The 14,148-nt window shown below is 43.6% G+C and overlaps 1 protein-coding gene across 1 annotated transcript in view; it reads left to right on the top strand.

The window, feature by feature from the left end:
* The window catches only part of LOC124606008 (proton channel OtopLc-like), a 136,227-nt gene that overhangs the window by 34,401 nt on the left and 87,678 nt on the right, over positions 1–14,148 (top strand). Inside the window, 1 exon segment of the mRNA XM_047137971.1 lies at positions 9,665–9,825. Coding sequence (XP_046993927.1) covers positions 9,665–9,825 — 161 coding nt within the window.

Genomic DNA, 14,148 nt, shown 5'->3' with positions numbered 1-14,148 from the left:
AATTAAGGCTTAGTACATGTGAAATATACTTGTCACCGACATGGGAATTACGTGAATATGGCTAAACCGAGTACACTACCTGAAAGAATGAATGAGCAAAATGTGTTGTCCTTTCTCAGTCTTAGTTTAGTGTCTCTATTCACGCAAGAACTAGTGCTTTTAGTCAACAGAGATTGGTAACACTGAAATAAAAAAAAACACGATCAAGTATTGAGGTGCGATCGGGAGCAGTATCGTGCCGCAATTTCCAAGGGTGGTTTTGCCTCACTTCTGGTGTTTTCTTCGGATTGTTTCACGCAAAAGACGTATAACTTCCAGCTAGTTATATTTTAACTAAAGTTTAGTCTTGATCACAACACTTATGTCTCAATAACATAGGTGGCCGGTTTCGGTTATATTTAATATAACAATCTTCAGACCTGTGAATTAATTTTAGAAAATACTAGAAACCAATCTTAAAATAACATGAAAAGTGCCTAATGACGACAAATTTTAACAAGGTAAAATAAAACTTATTATACACAGGGCTTCCTTGGGGGATGGTAGGAGGAGCTCTCCTCAAATGCTACGAAGTCAACTGATGGTTATGAGTGCTGAGCATGAGCTTAAATATGCAGAGGCTCCGCCTACTTCCTGTCACAATACTTCACAACTGCTAATCAGCGTTCATAATATGACGCTATCGTCAGAGTATAAAAATACGAAATACACTAATAACATAAAATTGATTCATTTAAAATTACTGATTAAGAGGTAGTTAGTATGTGTAGAACTTATTTGTATTTTAGATACAAACGGTAAACTACGATGTGTAATAGCTGTGTCCTCTATGGGCAACCTTAATACTATTACCAGTGTCAGTTAAATCAAAGATGTAAAAGTCCTTGGAATTGTGGTATATATCGATGCAATTGTGATGTAGGCGACTCGGTATCTAAAATACTTTGTCGATAGCGTAATATTGTGAATACTGATTACCAGTTGTGAAGTATTGTGAGAGGAAGTAGGCGGAGCCTCTGCATATTTAAGCTCATGCTCAGCACTCATAACCATCAGTTGACTTCGTAGTAGCTGAGGAGAGCTCCGCCCACCATCCTCCAAGGAAGCCATGTGTATAATAAGTTTTATTTTACCTTGTTACAATTTGCCGTCATTAGACACTTTTCATGTTATTTTATGATTGGTTTCTGGTATTTTCTAAAATTAATTCACAGGTCTGAAGATGTTTATATTAAATATAACCGAAACCGGTCACCTATGTTATTGAGGCATAAGTGTTTTGATCAAGACTGAACTTTAGTTAAAATATAATTATCTATTGATCACTGTATTCCAAAAATGTTTACCAAAATTCCAGGTAGTATTCTATATTGATCGTACTATCATAAGGCAAGATACACTACCCCATTGTAATCGAAGAAAACATTGAGGCGAACCCTTATATGTGATCGAACCTTTCGAAATTGTTCGGTCTTGGCTTTTCTGGCAGTTTGCAATGGTGCGATTCTGCGTTGGCTTCGACCATCATATTCCTATACCCATGTTTCGTCACCTGTTACAACCTTCTTTAGAAGTTCCGCATTATTGTCGACTTCATTCAACAGTTCCTGAGCAATGTATTCGCGGTCGAAATGCAACAGTTGCGGAAGAAACTTTGCTGCTACACGTTTCATGCTCAAACCATCAGAAATAATTGCTCGGAATCAGCCAAGGGATATGCGGACATCATCATCAACTTCTCTGATGGTGATTCGGCGATTTTCTAAAATATTTTCCTTGCTTGTTCCACACTGACGTCCACTTGATGTGCTAGGACGTCCAGGGAGGTTGTCGTCTTCTGCGTCTTCTCGACCACCTTTGAAACGTTTATACCACTCGTAAACTCTTGTCTTACTCATAGCAGATTCGCTAAAAGCCACAGTCAACATTTCGAATGCGGTGGTGTACTTTATTCCATTTCTCAAGCAAAATTTTACACAGATTCATTTCGTTGCTAAAAATTCGCCGAGCACTCGAAAACAGGTATAACATTTTCGATTGTCAAAAATGAACTAAATATTCAAAACAGACGAAAATGAAAACGTACTGTACGTCAAGAACATACGTCACAAAAAAAGTTTAGAAAATCGGACTATAAAGTCCGCAAATTAAAAAATTTCCGTTAATTTTTAATCACACCTCATAAATTTTAGCGAACGTTTCAAGGTTTCGCAATTGCTGAAGTTCTATAGGAATTGGATAAACGTCCTGATATCTTTCTGTCCCCCCCTCCCCCCTCTGTACGCATCTTTTCCTCCCCTCTCATAAGCCATAAGTACATTTTCCTGTCTCCTGTTCGAACGGACTGCGAAGCAGAAAAATAAACAGCACATAGTTATGCATGCAATACATGTTTAAAAATGTGTATTTAAGGATAAGAAATATACATGATGTCTCCGCTACGAGGCATCCGGCGAATTTTCTTTGGTGTTCCTATACTTTCAATTTTGTTTCTGCACTGTGCAGCTGGAGTCAATCCATACATATAGCGCTCATCACGGCTTTCATTCGACGCCCAGTGTCAACGGAAACCGTCGGTTTGTTACAAAGAAAATTATTTTTAAAGTGGAATTTTACGTGCCAATTCGATAGAGCGGTCCCAGGTTACTCTAGTGCGGTATTCTTTTTATCGATATTTATTAAAAGGGTCAGTAAGACCTGAATAGTAACTAGTACTCCTTTAGCGGCAGCACCGCCAAGTATGCAACGCTGCTGAGTAGCGTTAGATTGTTGTTTGTTCTTCGAGCTTTGCTTAATACATATCGATGAAACAACTAGAATAATATGAGAGCGCTCTGTCGAATGGTCACGTAATATTCCGATTAAAAAAACCATTTTGTTTGTAAGGGGAAAGAAAGAGGCGCTTTCATCGACACAAGGCGTCGTGCGAAAAACATGAGGTGCAGTAATTGTTTGGGCTGGTCCTAGTCACACAACATAAAAACTAAATAGAAAACATTCGCCGAAACACCTGAGAAGATGCACCTGATGACTCTTAGGAGAGACACACGATATATAAACTGACGGGAAAAAATCGCAGCACCAAGAAGGAGTTGTGCGGATTCAATTAAAGTTTGTAGGCGTGTTTCTACATCTGAAAGATGATGTCTGTTCTAATGTCATGTCACTCGCATAAGAGTCGCGCTAGTAGCACCACTATGAGGATGCAAATCAGGTTTTTTTTAATTACACCCTGTACCAGTCGTGAGCGTTTGTTACCTTTGAGATTGAATGTGGTGAATTGATGTTAGTCAAGAATGCCTTTATAAGGTGAAAACGACGCCATAATCAACACATCACTGAGTATGAACGAGGTCCTGTGATAGGGCTACGAGAAGTTTGACGTTCCTTCTGCGATACTGCAGAAAGCCTTGGCTACAATGTAGCCATTGTACATGATTGATGGCAGGGGTGATCACAAGAGGTACTGTAGCATGATGACCGGGCTCCGGTGTCCACGTGATGTTAATGGCTCTGGCGCAGAGTTCTGCTCTGTGAGGTGTAGTTGACACCACAGTGACACAATGAGCTGTTACGAATCGGTTACTTCAAGGACAGCTCAGAGCGAGATGCCCTGTAGCGTGCATTCCACTGACCCCAAAACCACCGTCATATTCGGCTTCTGTGAGATCAAGCGAGATGTCATTGGAGGTCATGATGGAGGTCAGTTGACTTTTCTAAAGAAAGGCTGTTGCTGCCTCGGTGCCAGTGATACTCGTGTGTTGGTTAGAAGGTGGTCAGTTGAGGGCCTGCAACCAATCTGGCTGCGTGCTGGATACACTGGACCTACACCTGAAGTTATGGCCTGGGGTCCGACTTCGTGTGACAGCAGCAGCACTACCGTGGTTATCTCACGCACCCTGATTGCAAATTTGTACGTCGATCTGGTGATTCGGCCTGTTGTGCTGCCATTCATGAACAACGTCACAGGGGGTGTGTTTACCAAACTAATAACGCTGTTTAACCCAACAAGCTCTACAGAATATCGGCATGTTGTCCTGGCTGTTCGATCGTCAAATCTGTCTCCAACCGAGCACATATAGGACGGTATCGGACGACAACTCCAGCGTCATCCACAACCAGGATTAACCATCCCTGCATTGACCGAACAAATGCAACAAGCATGGAACTCGATCCCACAAACTGAAATGCGGCAACTGTACAACACAATGCATGAACTTTTGTACGCTTGTATTTAAGATTCTGGCGGGTACACTGGTTGTTAATGTACCAAAATTTTACATTTGCAGGTGACACACACAGTGGTTACGGTTACTACCACCCACACCACAAGTTGGGAAACAGGGCCAAATTTCTAGTAGTTTACTGTCGAGTTGAGATTTTCACACACAAATGTTTTATTCATATCTTACAGAAACTTACAGTACGGCTATAAACAGCCTTTTAAACACGCCGCTAACGGCAATCAAGTAATTTATAGCAATACAACAGTTTAAAAAATTTAAAGAACATTAGTAAACAGGCTACTACAGTAAATAGAGAACTTTGTTAATAAAGTACGGTGAGGTAGTGAAGCTACCATCACCGCCATTAAAAAAATCAAAGGTCTCAGCAAACACACGATTAATGGCAGTAAAGGAATGGAGGAATTTAAAAAAAGTTTTTGAACAAAAGTGTCCTGGAATATCATTAGAACATAACAGATATGACGGACCCTTGCAAGGCGATCACAAATCACCCACTCAGGGATGCTCAGGCTAGACAGAATACTGACCAGTTTAAATACGCCCGTAAACACAATTGCCACTCTCAGGCTGGTCACTGCACCGACTTTTAGCCAGGGAAAACTTGTAATAAGATGGCTTAACTTGCTGACAGAATTAGAGCTAACCTCGTGCAAGGAAACATTACACCACACAGTCCTGAATGAGAGACCACATGATCAACTAACAAGAAGCATGAATTTACTCATAACACACGACAGAATAGCGAAACAATTAAGCTGCCAAAACTACACCTCCCATCGGGCAGTAACGAGAGGAGGAGGAAAGATCACTGTCTTCAATTACACCGGTGCCGGGGACAGGAAACCCGATCGCCGGAGGCCACAAGGCCGAAGAGACACTGGTTACGCAAACTTATTACTTAACGATTAAACCTTCCACTAACTCAACTTGCAATTATGCTGGAACAGGCAGTACACGACCTCCGATGGCAAGGATCCACACATCCGACGGCGCACGCGTCGCCAGTGTACCCAACACGCCACGGTCACGCGACAACACTCTCTGTCACTGGAGTTCACGTCTTCTCTGCAACGTTGACGGGTAGTGACCACTGCTTCATGTTAGGTGCCTCTTTTTAAACTCCAATGTTGAAACTGAGGACTTACGAAGCTTGTTAACGTCCCACCAAGGTGAAATGAACAGCAACTACTTGTGGGGCGATTCTGTATACAACCAACCCGCGGGGAGCTCTTCCGTCAACTCGACCCGCTCGTTACACACAACCGACATACATCACGTGGCGACTCGATACAACCGACCACGCCTGGTCCGCGCTGGCGAGCCACGCAGCCCCCCCGTGTCCACCACACTGTCTGCGCGCTACGCCCCTGCTTCTGCGCCACCACACGAGGTTACAACCGGTCAAAGACCTCACTTCCTCCATAGCAGTTTCCCCGAAGCAAACGCGGATACCGATAGCAGAGGGAAACGACAACCAAGCAGCCACTTAATACAGAGAACATGTCAAACAAACATGTCAGGGGAAGAAAAGGAAAACCAATGCAATTTAAACACAAGGTGTAGCACGAGTCGATACACGGCTCAACTGGGAACTCGATCCCACAAACTGAAATCCGGCAACTGTACAACAGAGACAGAGAACATATCAAACAAACATGTCCGGGAACTCGATCCCACAAACTGAAATCCGGCAACTGTACAACACAATGCATGAACTTTTGCACGCTAGTATTTAAGATTCTGGCGGTTACATTGGTTGTTAATGCGCCAAAATTTTACATTTTCAGTGGCTTTTCTAGCGCTACATTAACTTGTGATCTTGCAGTGTTAATCACTCAGATATTACCTAGGCAAATATATTCTCCAAATTTCATTGCTCTATATTAAATATTTTTGGCGTAGACATGTTTTTCCGTCGGTGTGCATATGGCGTAATAGGTATCAGTGCAGATATTTTTATGTGTGGTACCTTAATACGTACACACATCAGTGTGATAGCTGTTATTTTCTTTGCATCTAAGAGTATTACCCCAAACGCATCACATAATTTAGTATCTGATGTTCTCTGCATGGTCATAACTGCACCAATAAGTGGACTACATCTGTCAGTATAGGCTAGCCGTTTTGCGTCCACAGATCCACACTTCAAAACCTGACCTCCCACTCAGGGGAATGTAAGCATTAATAGTTTGCCCTTGCCAAATGTACTTAGAGATACAAGCAACCTAAAAACTTACAACTTTTAATAGCTATAATTATTATTCCGCAAATGGCGTAAACACTGAAGTAATGTTTTTCAGTGCACCGTCGTCAATCACAACCGAAATATCTGTATTTACAACCGTTACACCCTGTGTAACTTTTTCTTATTCGTAAAGCGAAATAGAGCAAAGGGCTGGCTCAGGATGGTAAGGTGAAACATAGTTAAATGAAGTTTAAGCAGATCGGTAAAGACCTTTTCGAGATGTTTGCTAATAACGTTAAACATTGACTTCTCTTACTATAATAGTAGAGATTCTATGTATATATATATATATATATATATATATATATATATATATATATATATATATTTATATTTATAAAGCATACAGAGAGGGGTCCAGGAAAATATATACACTCCTTGATAGTTAATATCTTTGGAACTATGTAATATATCGTTGCAATTTTGCGCGGTAGCGTAGTCCATTGTTTTCTTAACATGACGCGCGTTTTCCAGCAGATGACAATGCAACAATGAATGAAGTAGGATTGTAGTTTGAGCAACGCTAGGTCATATTTAAGCGGCACCAGAAGTACGAAAACATGATGGAGGTACAACGGCAATAGCGTAATGTGTACAGAACTCAGGCACCAACACGTACAACAATTTATCGAATTTCGGATTCATTTGAAGCCAACGGTACTATTCAGGATGTGCGTAAGGAAAGGTCTGGCCGACCAAAAACGTCAACAAATCCAGGTTCCAGAGCTGCTGTGATGCAACGTTTTACTAGGTCACTTCAAAAATCTGTGAAGCAGGATGCACGTGAGAGCGGGTAAGCCAGTGAAGCGTACGACGAATCCTGAAGGCTGCAAAGCTGCACGCTATGAACGAGGACGACCAGGATCGAAGGATAGAGTAACGCGAGTAGTTTGAAGGGATGTTTCGTGAGAATGAACGGTTTGCGGGGTGGTTATCTAGTCTGACGAGGCACTGCTCAAATTGAGCTGTACTGCAAACCGCCACAGCTGTGTGTACTGGTTTCCTGAAGGTACCATAACTGGTGAGGTGTCTCTTCATATGCTGCAAATGTGGATTTTACCTGCCATCCGAAAGATCTTTGGAAATGAAATATGTTACCTGTAACAGGATGGCGCTCCGCCTCACTACCAAACAGATTTCAGAGCCTACTTTAATGAAAATCTACCTGGACGATGGATACGCCGAAGAGGGGCTGTTGAGTACACACCACTGTCTGCTGACCTTACGTCTCTTGACTTCTGTCCATAGGGGACCCTGAAAAGTGAAGTTTATCAACAGAAGCCAGCTAAATTGAACGAGCCATGGGAAACCATCGAGGCGTCCTGTCCGACTATCACTCTGTAGTTCGGTCAACAGTTCGGCGCCAACGATGTTGTTTAGCTTCTAATGGGTGACACTTCGAAAACATAAAATAAACCTCCCCTGTGAAAGAACTGTGACAGAATGTCACTTTGTTCTATTAATATTGACTATAAAAGAGTGTTTACATTTCCCTGGACACTTATGTATATTAAAAAAATACACAACTGGCCATTAAAATTGCTACACCACGAAGATGACGTGCTACAGACGCGAAATTTAACCGACAGGAAGAAGATGCTGTGACATGCAAATAATTAGCTTTTCAGAGCATTCACACAAGGTTGGCGCCTGTGGCGACACCTACAACGTGCTGACATGAGGAAAGTTTCCAACAGATTTCTCATACACAAACAGCAGTTGACCGGCGTTGCCTGGTGAAACATTGTTGTGATGCCTCGTGTAAGCAGGAGAAATGCGTACCATCACGTTTCCGACTTTGATAGAGGCCTGATTGTAGCCTATCGCGATTCCGGTTTATCGTATCGCGACATTGCTGCTCACTTTGGTCGAGATCCAATGACTGTTAGCAGACTATGGAAACGGTGGGTTTAGGAGGGTAATATGGAAGGCCGTCCTGGATTCCAACTGCCTCGTATCACTAGCAGTCGAGATGACAGGCGTCTTATCCGCATGGCTGTAACGGATCGTACAGCCACGTCTCAATCACTGAGACAACAGATGGGGACGTTTGCAAAACAACAACCATCTGCACGAACAGTTCGACGACGTTTGCAGCAGCATGGACTATCACCTCGGAGCCCATGGCTGCGGTTACCCTTGATGCTGCATCACAGACAGGAGCGCCTGCGATGGTGTACTCAACGACGAACCTGGGTGCACGAATGGCAAAACGTCATTTTTTCGGATGTATTCAGGTTCTGTTTATAGCATCATGATGGTCGCATCCATGTTTGGCGACATCGCGGTGAACGCACATTGGAAGTGTGTATTCGTCATCGCCATACTGGCGTATCACCCGGCGTGATAGTATGGGGTGCCATTGGTCACCTCTTGTTCGCATTGACGGCACTTTGAACAGTGGACGTTACATTTCAGATCTGTTACGACCCGTGGCTCTACCCTTCATTCGACCCCTGCGAAACCCAAAATTTCAGCAGGATAATGCACGACTGCATGTTGGAGGTCCTGTACGGGCCCATCTGGATACAGAACATGTTCGACTGCTGCCCTGGCCAGCACATTCTCCAGATCTCTCACCAATTGAAAACGTCTGGTCAATGGTGGCTGAGCAACTGGCTCGTCACAATACGCCAGTCACTACTCTTGATGAACTGTGGTATCGTGTTGAAGCTGCATGGGCAGCTGTAGCTGTACACCCTATCCAAGCTCTGTTTGACTCCATGCCCAGGTGTATCAAGGCCGTTATTACGGCCAGAGGTGGTTGTTCTGGATACTGATTTCTCAGGATCTATGCTCCCAAATTGCGTGAAAATGTAATCACATGTCAGTTCTAGTATAATATATTTGTCCAATGAATACCCGTTTATCATCTGCATTTCTTCTTGATGTAGCAATTTTAATGGCTAGTAGTGTATGTAGACTATGTCTGTCGTTTATTAGAGTATCATATAGAAATCAGATGTAAATCTGTCTAGTACATTTCGAGACTTTTGGTAAGAATGTTAAACTACGACTTATCTTTATATAGTAGTATAGCTTTCTCATTTGTGAGAGTGTAGTGTTCATTCGTTATTACCGCTGTGCCACTGTTAAGGTGGGCGTTTGCCTTAGCACAATGCTGACGGCACCTGACGTGCAGACACTGATAAGCTGCTGCTCCTGTCCGCAGCGTTCGGCATCGGCAGCATGGTGTACTCGGGGCTGGAGTTCGGCCAGTTCTTCGAGCTGAACGACGACACCGACTGCGCCAACGTTCTACAGGCCGTGACGCCCGCCGCGCGAATGCTGTTGACTCTACTACAGATGCAGTTCATCTTCATGAACAGCAAGGTGCGTGGCCCCGGCCGACAGGCGTAACATAATGTTGTTGACCATAACAATTCTGTAATGTGTAACTATTCCTACTTACTGAAGTGTCAATTATATTAGGTTGGTGCTTAAATTCGTAGCGTTTTTCTTTTGCATGTTGCTATTCTCATTCCTGTGGGTACACTCACCGGCTCTAACTTTTTATTTCTAGTTCACTGTTGCAATTTCAGTGACACTTTTTCATTTTGTAAGTTGGAGAGAGTGAGTGGAGCTGTGGACGCTTGAAAATGGAGAGCCAAGTGGAAAAATCTGGACATTTCCGACATATTCCTCTGTCTGAGTTCACTAGAGAGGTGATAGCGGCGGGCGCAGCCAGAAATATTTGCGCTGTCTATAGGGATAATGCCATTCAACAGAGCACGGCAAGCCAAAGGTTTTCTCGTTTTGAGGAGCATCGTTTTGACACTAGTGACTCTCCACTTTCAGGAAGACCTTCGAGGTTTGATGAAGTCAATTTAAACACACTAATCCACAATGTTCCACGTCAGAGTAATCGAGAATTGGAAAATGTGATGAACTGTGATCATTCCATCGTCATTCAACTTTTGCATGCAACCGGGAAGGTTAAAAAATCGTGTGTATGAGTACCGTATGCACTAATCCAAAATCACAAAAATCAGTAGGTGGCCATATGTGCATGTCTGCTGCTCTTCCTCAGTTGGCTCGTGTACGACACCGAGAAATCGTGTCTTAATGCTAAAATAAAGAAAACAAAGAAATGATTGACCCCAAACACAGCAGAAATTCCCCTAAAAAGACATGCACGCATACACAAAAGACAATGTTATGCATCTGGTGGAACAATGACAGCATGTTGTACTATGAATTGCTTCCCCGAAATGTAACCAACACCGCTGACATTTACTGTCAACAGCTGAGACGTCTTTCAGACGCGGTCCGAGAACAACGAACAGCAACACCGCGTGTAGTGACACTACCCCACCGTAACGCCCACCTGCATTTTGCAAGACTTACAGAAAACACTATACACGATTTGGGTTTTGCAAGCCATTCCACACCCACCTTATGCACCTGATGTTGCGCCCTCAGATTTTCACGTTTGCCGCTGTCTATCGAACAACCATCAAGGAGCTTCCTTTTTCGATGAAAATGCGCTCCGAACATGACTCGACGTGTGTGTTGGTTCAAAACCACGTGATGTCTACAGTTGCGGAATCGAAAAATTATGCCAGCATTGGCAAACTGTTGTAAATAGTGAAGGAGATTATATTGTTGATGACTATAGTCTTTGTAACGTGTGTCTATTGTGTTTATTAGACTTATGGAAAAACGCTACGAACTTATGTACCAACCTAATAGTAACACAGGCTAGCAAAGAAATAATGTTTAACAAATGAAATTTATTCACGTGGTGTTTCATGTGAAGACTCGTAACACATTGGACGATATAAAAAGCCACCCAAGCGAGAAGGAGGAAACAGAGTCAAATTTCATTAGATTTGCAGTTCTCTATGATAGCCAGAACGACCACAAGAGTGCAGTAGTTTTATTCGTATTTAGTGGAGTTATCCGGCTTTGTAGGGTATGTAAAAGGGTGTGAATAGCGTCAGATGTAGTATGATCACTGTTAAGGACACAAGATGCCCCGCACACATATCAGACAGCATTGTCAGTATCTGACTGAGTTCGAAAGCGACGTCATTGTAGGTCTTCATTTGTCCGGCTGGTCGAGATGTTTGTGGAGCCATCGGATGAGACAGTGGCCGATTTTCCACTGCATGGGAACATGAGTGAAGGTACACTAGTCGCCGAGGTTCTGATGGACCACGTCTGACCATTACAGGGGAGGATCATCGAATTATGCGCCAAGAACACCGTAACGCCTTCACACCTGTGAGAGCTATCCAGGAACAAGTAACTGATTCCCTGTAGCATTGTGTGTCATCCTGCACTACTGCTCCCAGACTAGCAACGGACAGACTAGGGAATTACCGACTCATACGTAGACTAGCATTAACAACACAACACAAACGGCAGCGTTTGAAAAGCTGACGCGATCGGGAAGCATGGTTGTTGATGAACAGCGTTGCATTGCGTTCAACGATGAATCGTGGATGTGCAGTGTACAACGGCGACCTAGGGAGAGGGCCTATTGATCCAATGTTTCAGTGAGGAGCAGCGGTGTTACTCGTAGTCTCTAGGCATGGGAAGCGATAGAGTACGACTTCACATCACATATGGTTGTGGCTGAAGGAACTTCAACACACACTGGCACGTGAAGGGACACGTACAGCACAAAAGCATGCAGGCCGACCTTGTCTGTTGACTGACAGAGACCGTCGACAGTTGGTCGTAAAGTGTATAATAGGCAGACATCTATACAGGTCATCACACAGGAATTCCAGACTGCATCAGGATCCAGTGCAAGTACTATGGCAGTTAGGTGGAAGGTGAGAAAACTTGAATTTCATGGTCGAGCCGCTGCTCATAAAGCCACACATCACGCCGGTAAATGTCAAACGACGCCTCGCTTGGTGTAAGGAGCGTAAACACTGTACGATTGAACAGTGGTAAAACGTTGTGTGGAGTGACGAATCACGGTACACAAGTGACGATCCGATGGCAGGGTGTGGATATCGCGAATACCCGGTGAACGTCATCTACCAACGTGTGTTGTGCCAACAATAAAATTCGGAGACGACGGTGTTATGGTGTGGTCGTGTTTTTCATGGAGGGGGCTTGCAACCCTTGTTGTTTTGCGTGGCACTATCACAGAACAGGCTTACATTGATGCTTTAAGCAACTTCTTGCTTCCCAGTGTTGAAGACAATTCGGCGATCACGATTTCATCTTTCAACACGATCGAGCACCTGTTCATAACGCACGGCCTTTGGTGGCGTGTTTACACGAAAATAACACCCCTGTAATGGACTGGACTGCACAGAGTCCTGACGTGAATCTTATAGAACACCTTAGGGATGTTTTGGAACGTCGACTTGGTGCCAGGCCTCACCGACTGACATCTTTACGTCTCCTAAGTTCAGCACTCCGTGAAGAATGGGCTGCCATTCCCCAAGAAACCTTCCAGCACCCGATTAAACATATGCCTGCGAGAGCAGAAGCTATCATCAAGAGTAAGGGTGGGCCAACACCATACTGAATTCCAGCATTACCAATGGAGAGCGCCACGAACTTTTCAGTCCTTTTCAGCCAGGTGTCCGGATACTTTTGATCACATAGTGTATGTTATCTCTCATGCTACAATATCACGCAGTTATTTTTCAACTGGATAATACTCCTCCAGATATGGCACATGTCTCTAGGAATCGTCCGCATGATATTGAGGTATTTCCACGCTAGCAAGATCACCATATCTGTCCCAGATTGAACAACTGTGGAACCAGTTAGGACGTCATCTCTGTTCCATCAAAGATACCAAGGACCAATTTCAACAGTTGTGGGACAGCTCACCTGACGAGAGGATATAACGGCCTTATGACACCCTTCCCAACCGAATTACTTAATGCACGTGGATCAGACGGAATGAAACGTCATACTGATAAGTGCACTCAAACTGCCAAAGTCTTTGTAAATTAGACTCGGGCTTTTTAATCACTGCAGTAACATCACAGACCTTCTCAACCCTTGAAGTCGTTTTCGTTTCCTCTTCCCTTTCTCGCTCTTTCACTATTTTTGTGAACCTACCATTCTTCTTTTAATTTTTTACAATTAACATCCTATGTATATCAACTGAATTTTAGCGATTTTAATTCTGTATATTCATATTTTGATTCAATGGATAATATTAATTGTGACTCGGACAAGGAGCAGAAGATCAATATTGGTTCAGAATAAAATGGACTGCATGAAAATCTTTGTAAATCGTAAAGAATAATGTTTTGCACAAAAGCTTCCTGAATCCGAAGTTGTTTCCAGGACTCTCGGGTGTCCAGCCGGGTGCGATCGTTGAAGTTCCATCAGAACCACCTGATGATGGAGGAAAGGTTATTCGCCGAATTATCGTGGGACTTCAACGATCGCAGACGGCTGGACGAAAAATGGTTCAAACGGCTCTGAGCACTATGGGACTTAACATCTGAGGTCATCAGTACCCTAGAACTTAGAACTACTTAAACCTAACTAACCTAAGGACATCACAGACATCCATGCCCGAGACAGGATTCGAACCTGCGACCGTAGCGGTCGCTCCGTTCCAGAGTGAAGCACCTAGAACCGCTCGACCATCCCGGCTGGCACGGCTGGACACCCGAGATCGCTGGAAACAACACATACGCCGGGAAAGCCTCCGATCACAATCTGATA

This window comes from Schistocerca americana, chromosome 3, assembly GCF_021461395.2.
Source record: "Schistocerca americana isolate TAMUIC-IGC-003095 chromosome 3, iqSchAmer2.1, whole genome shotgun sequence".
NCBI classification, from domain to species: Eukaryota; Metazoa; Arthropoda; class Insecta; order Orthoptera; family Acrididae; genus Schistocerca; species Schistocerca americana.
This window is presented reverse-complemented; position numbering and strand designations above follow the sequence as displayed.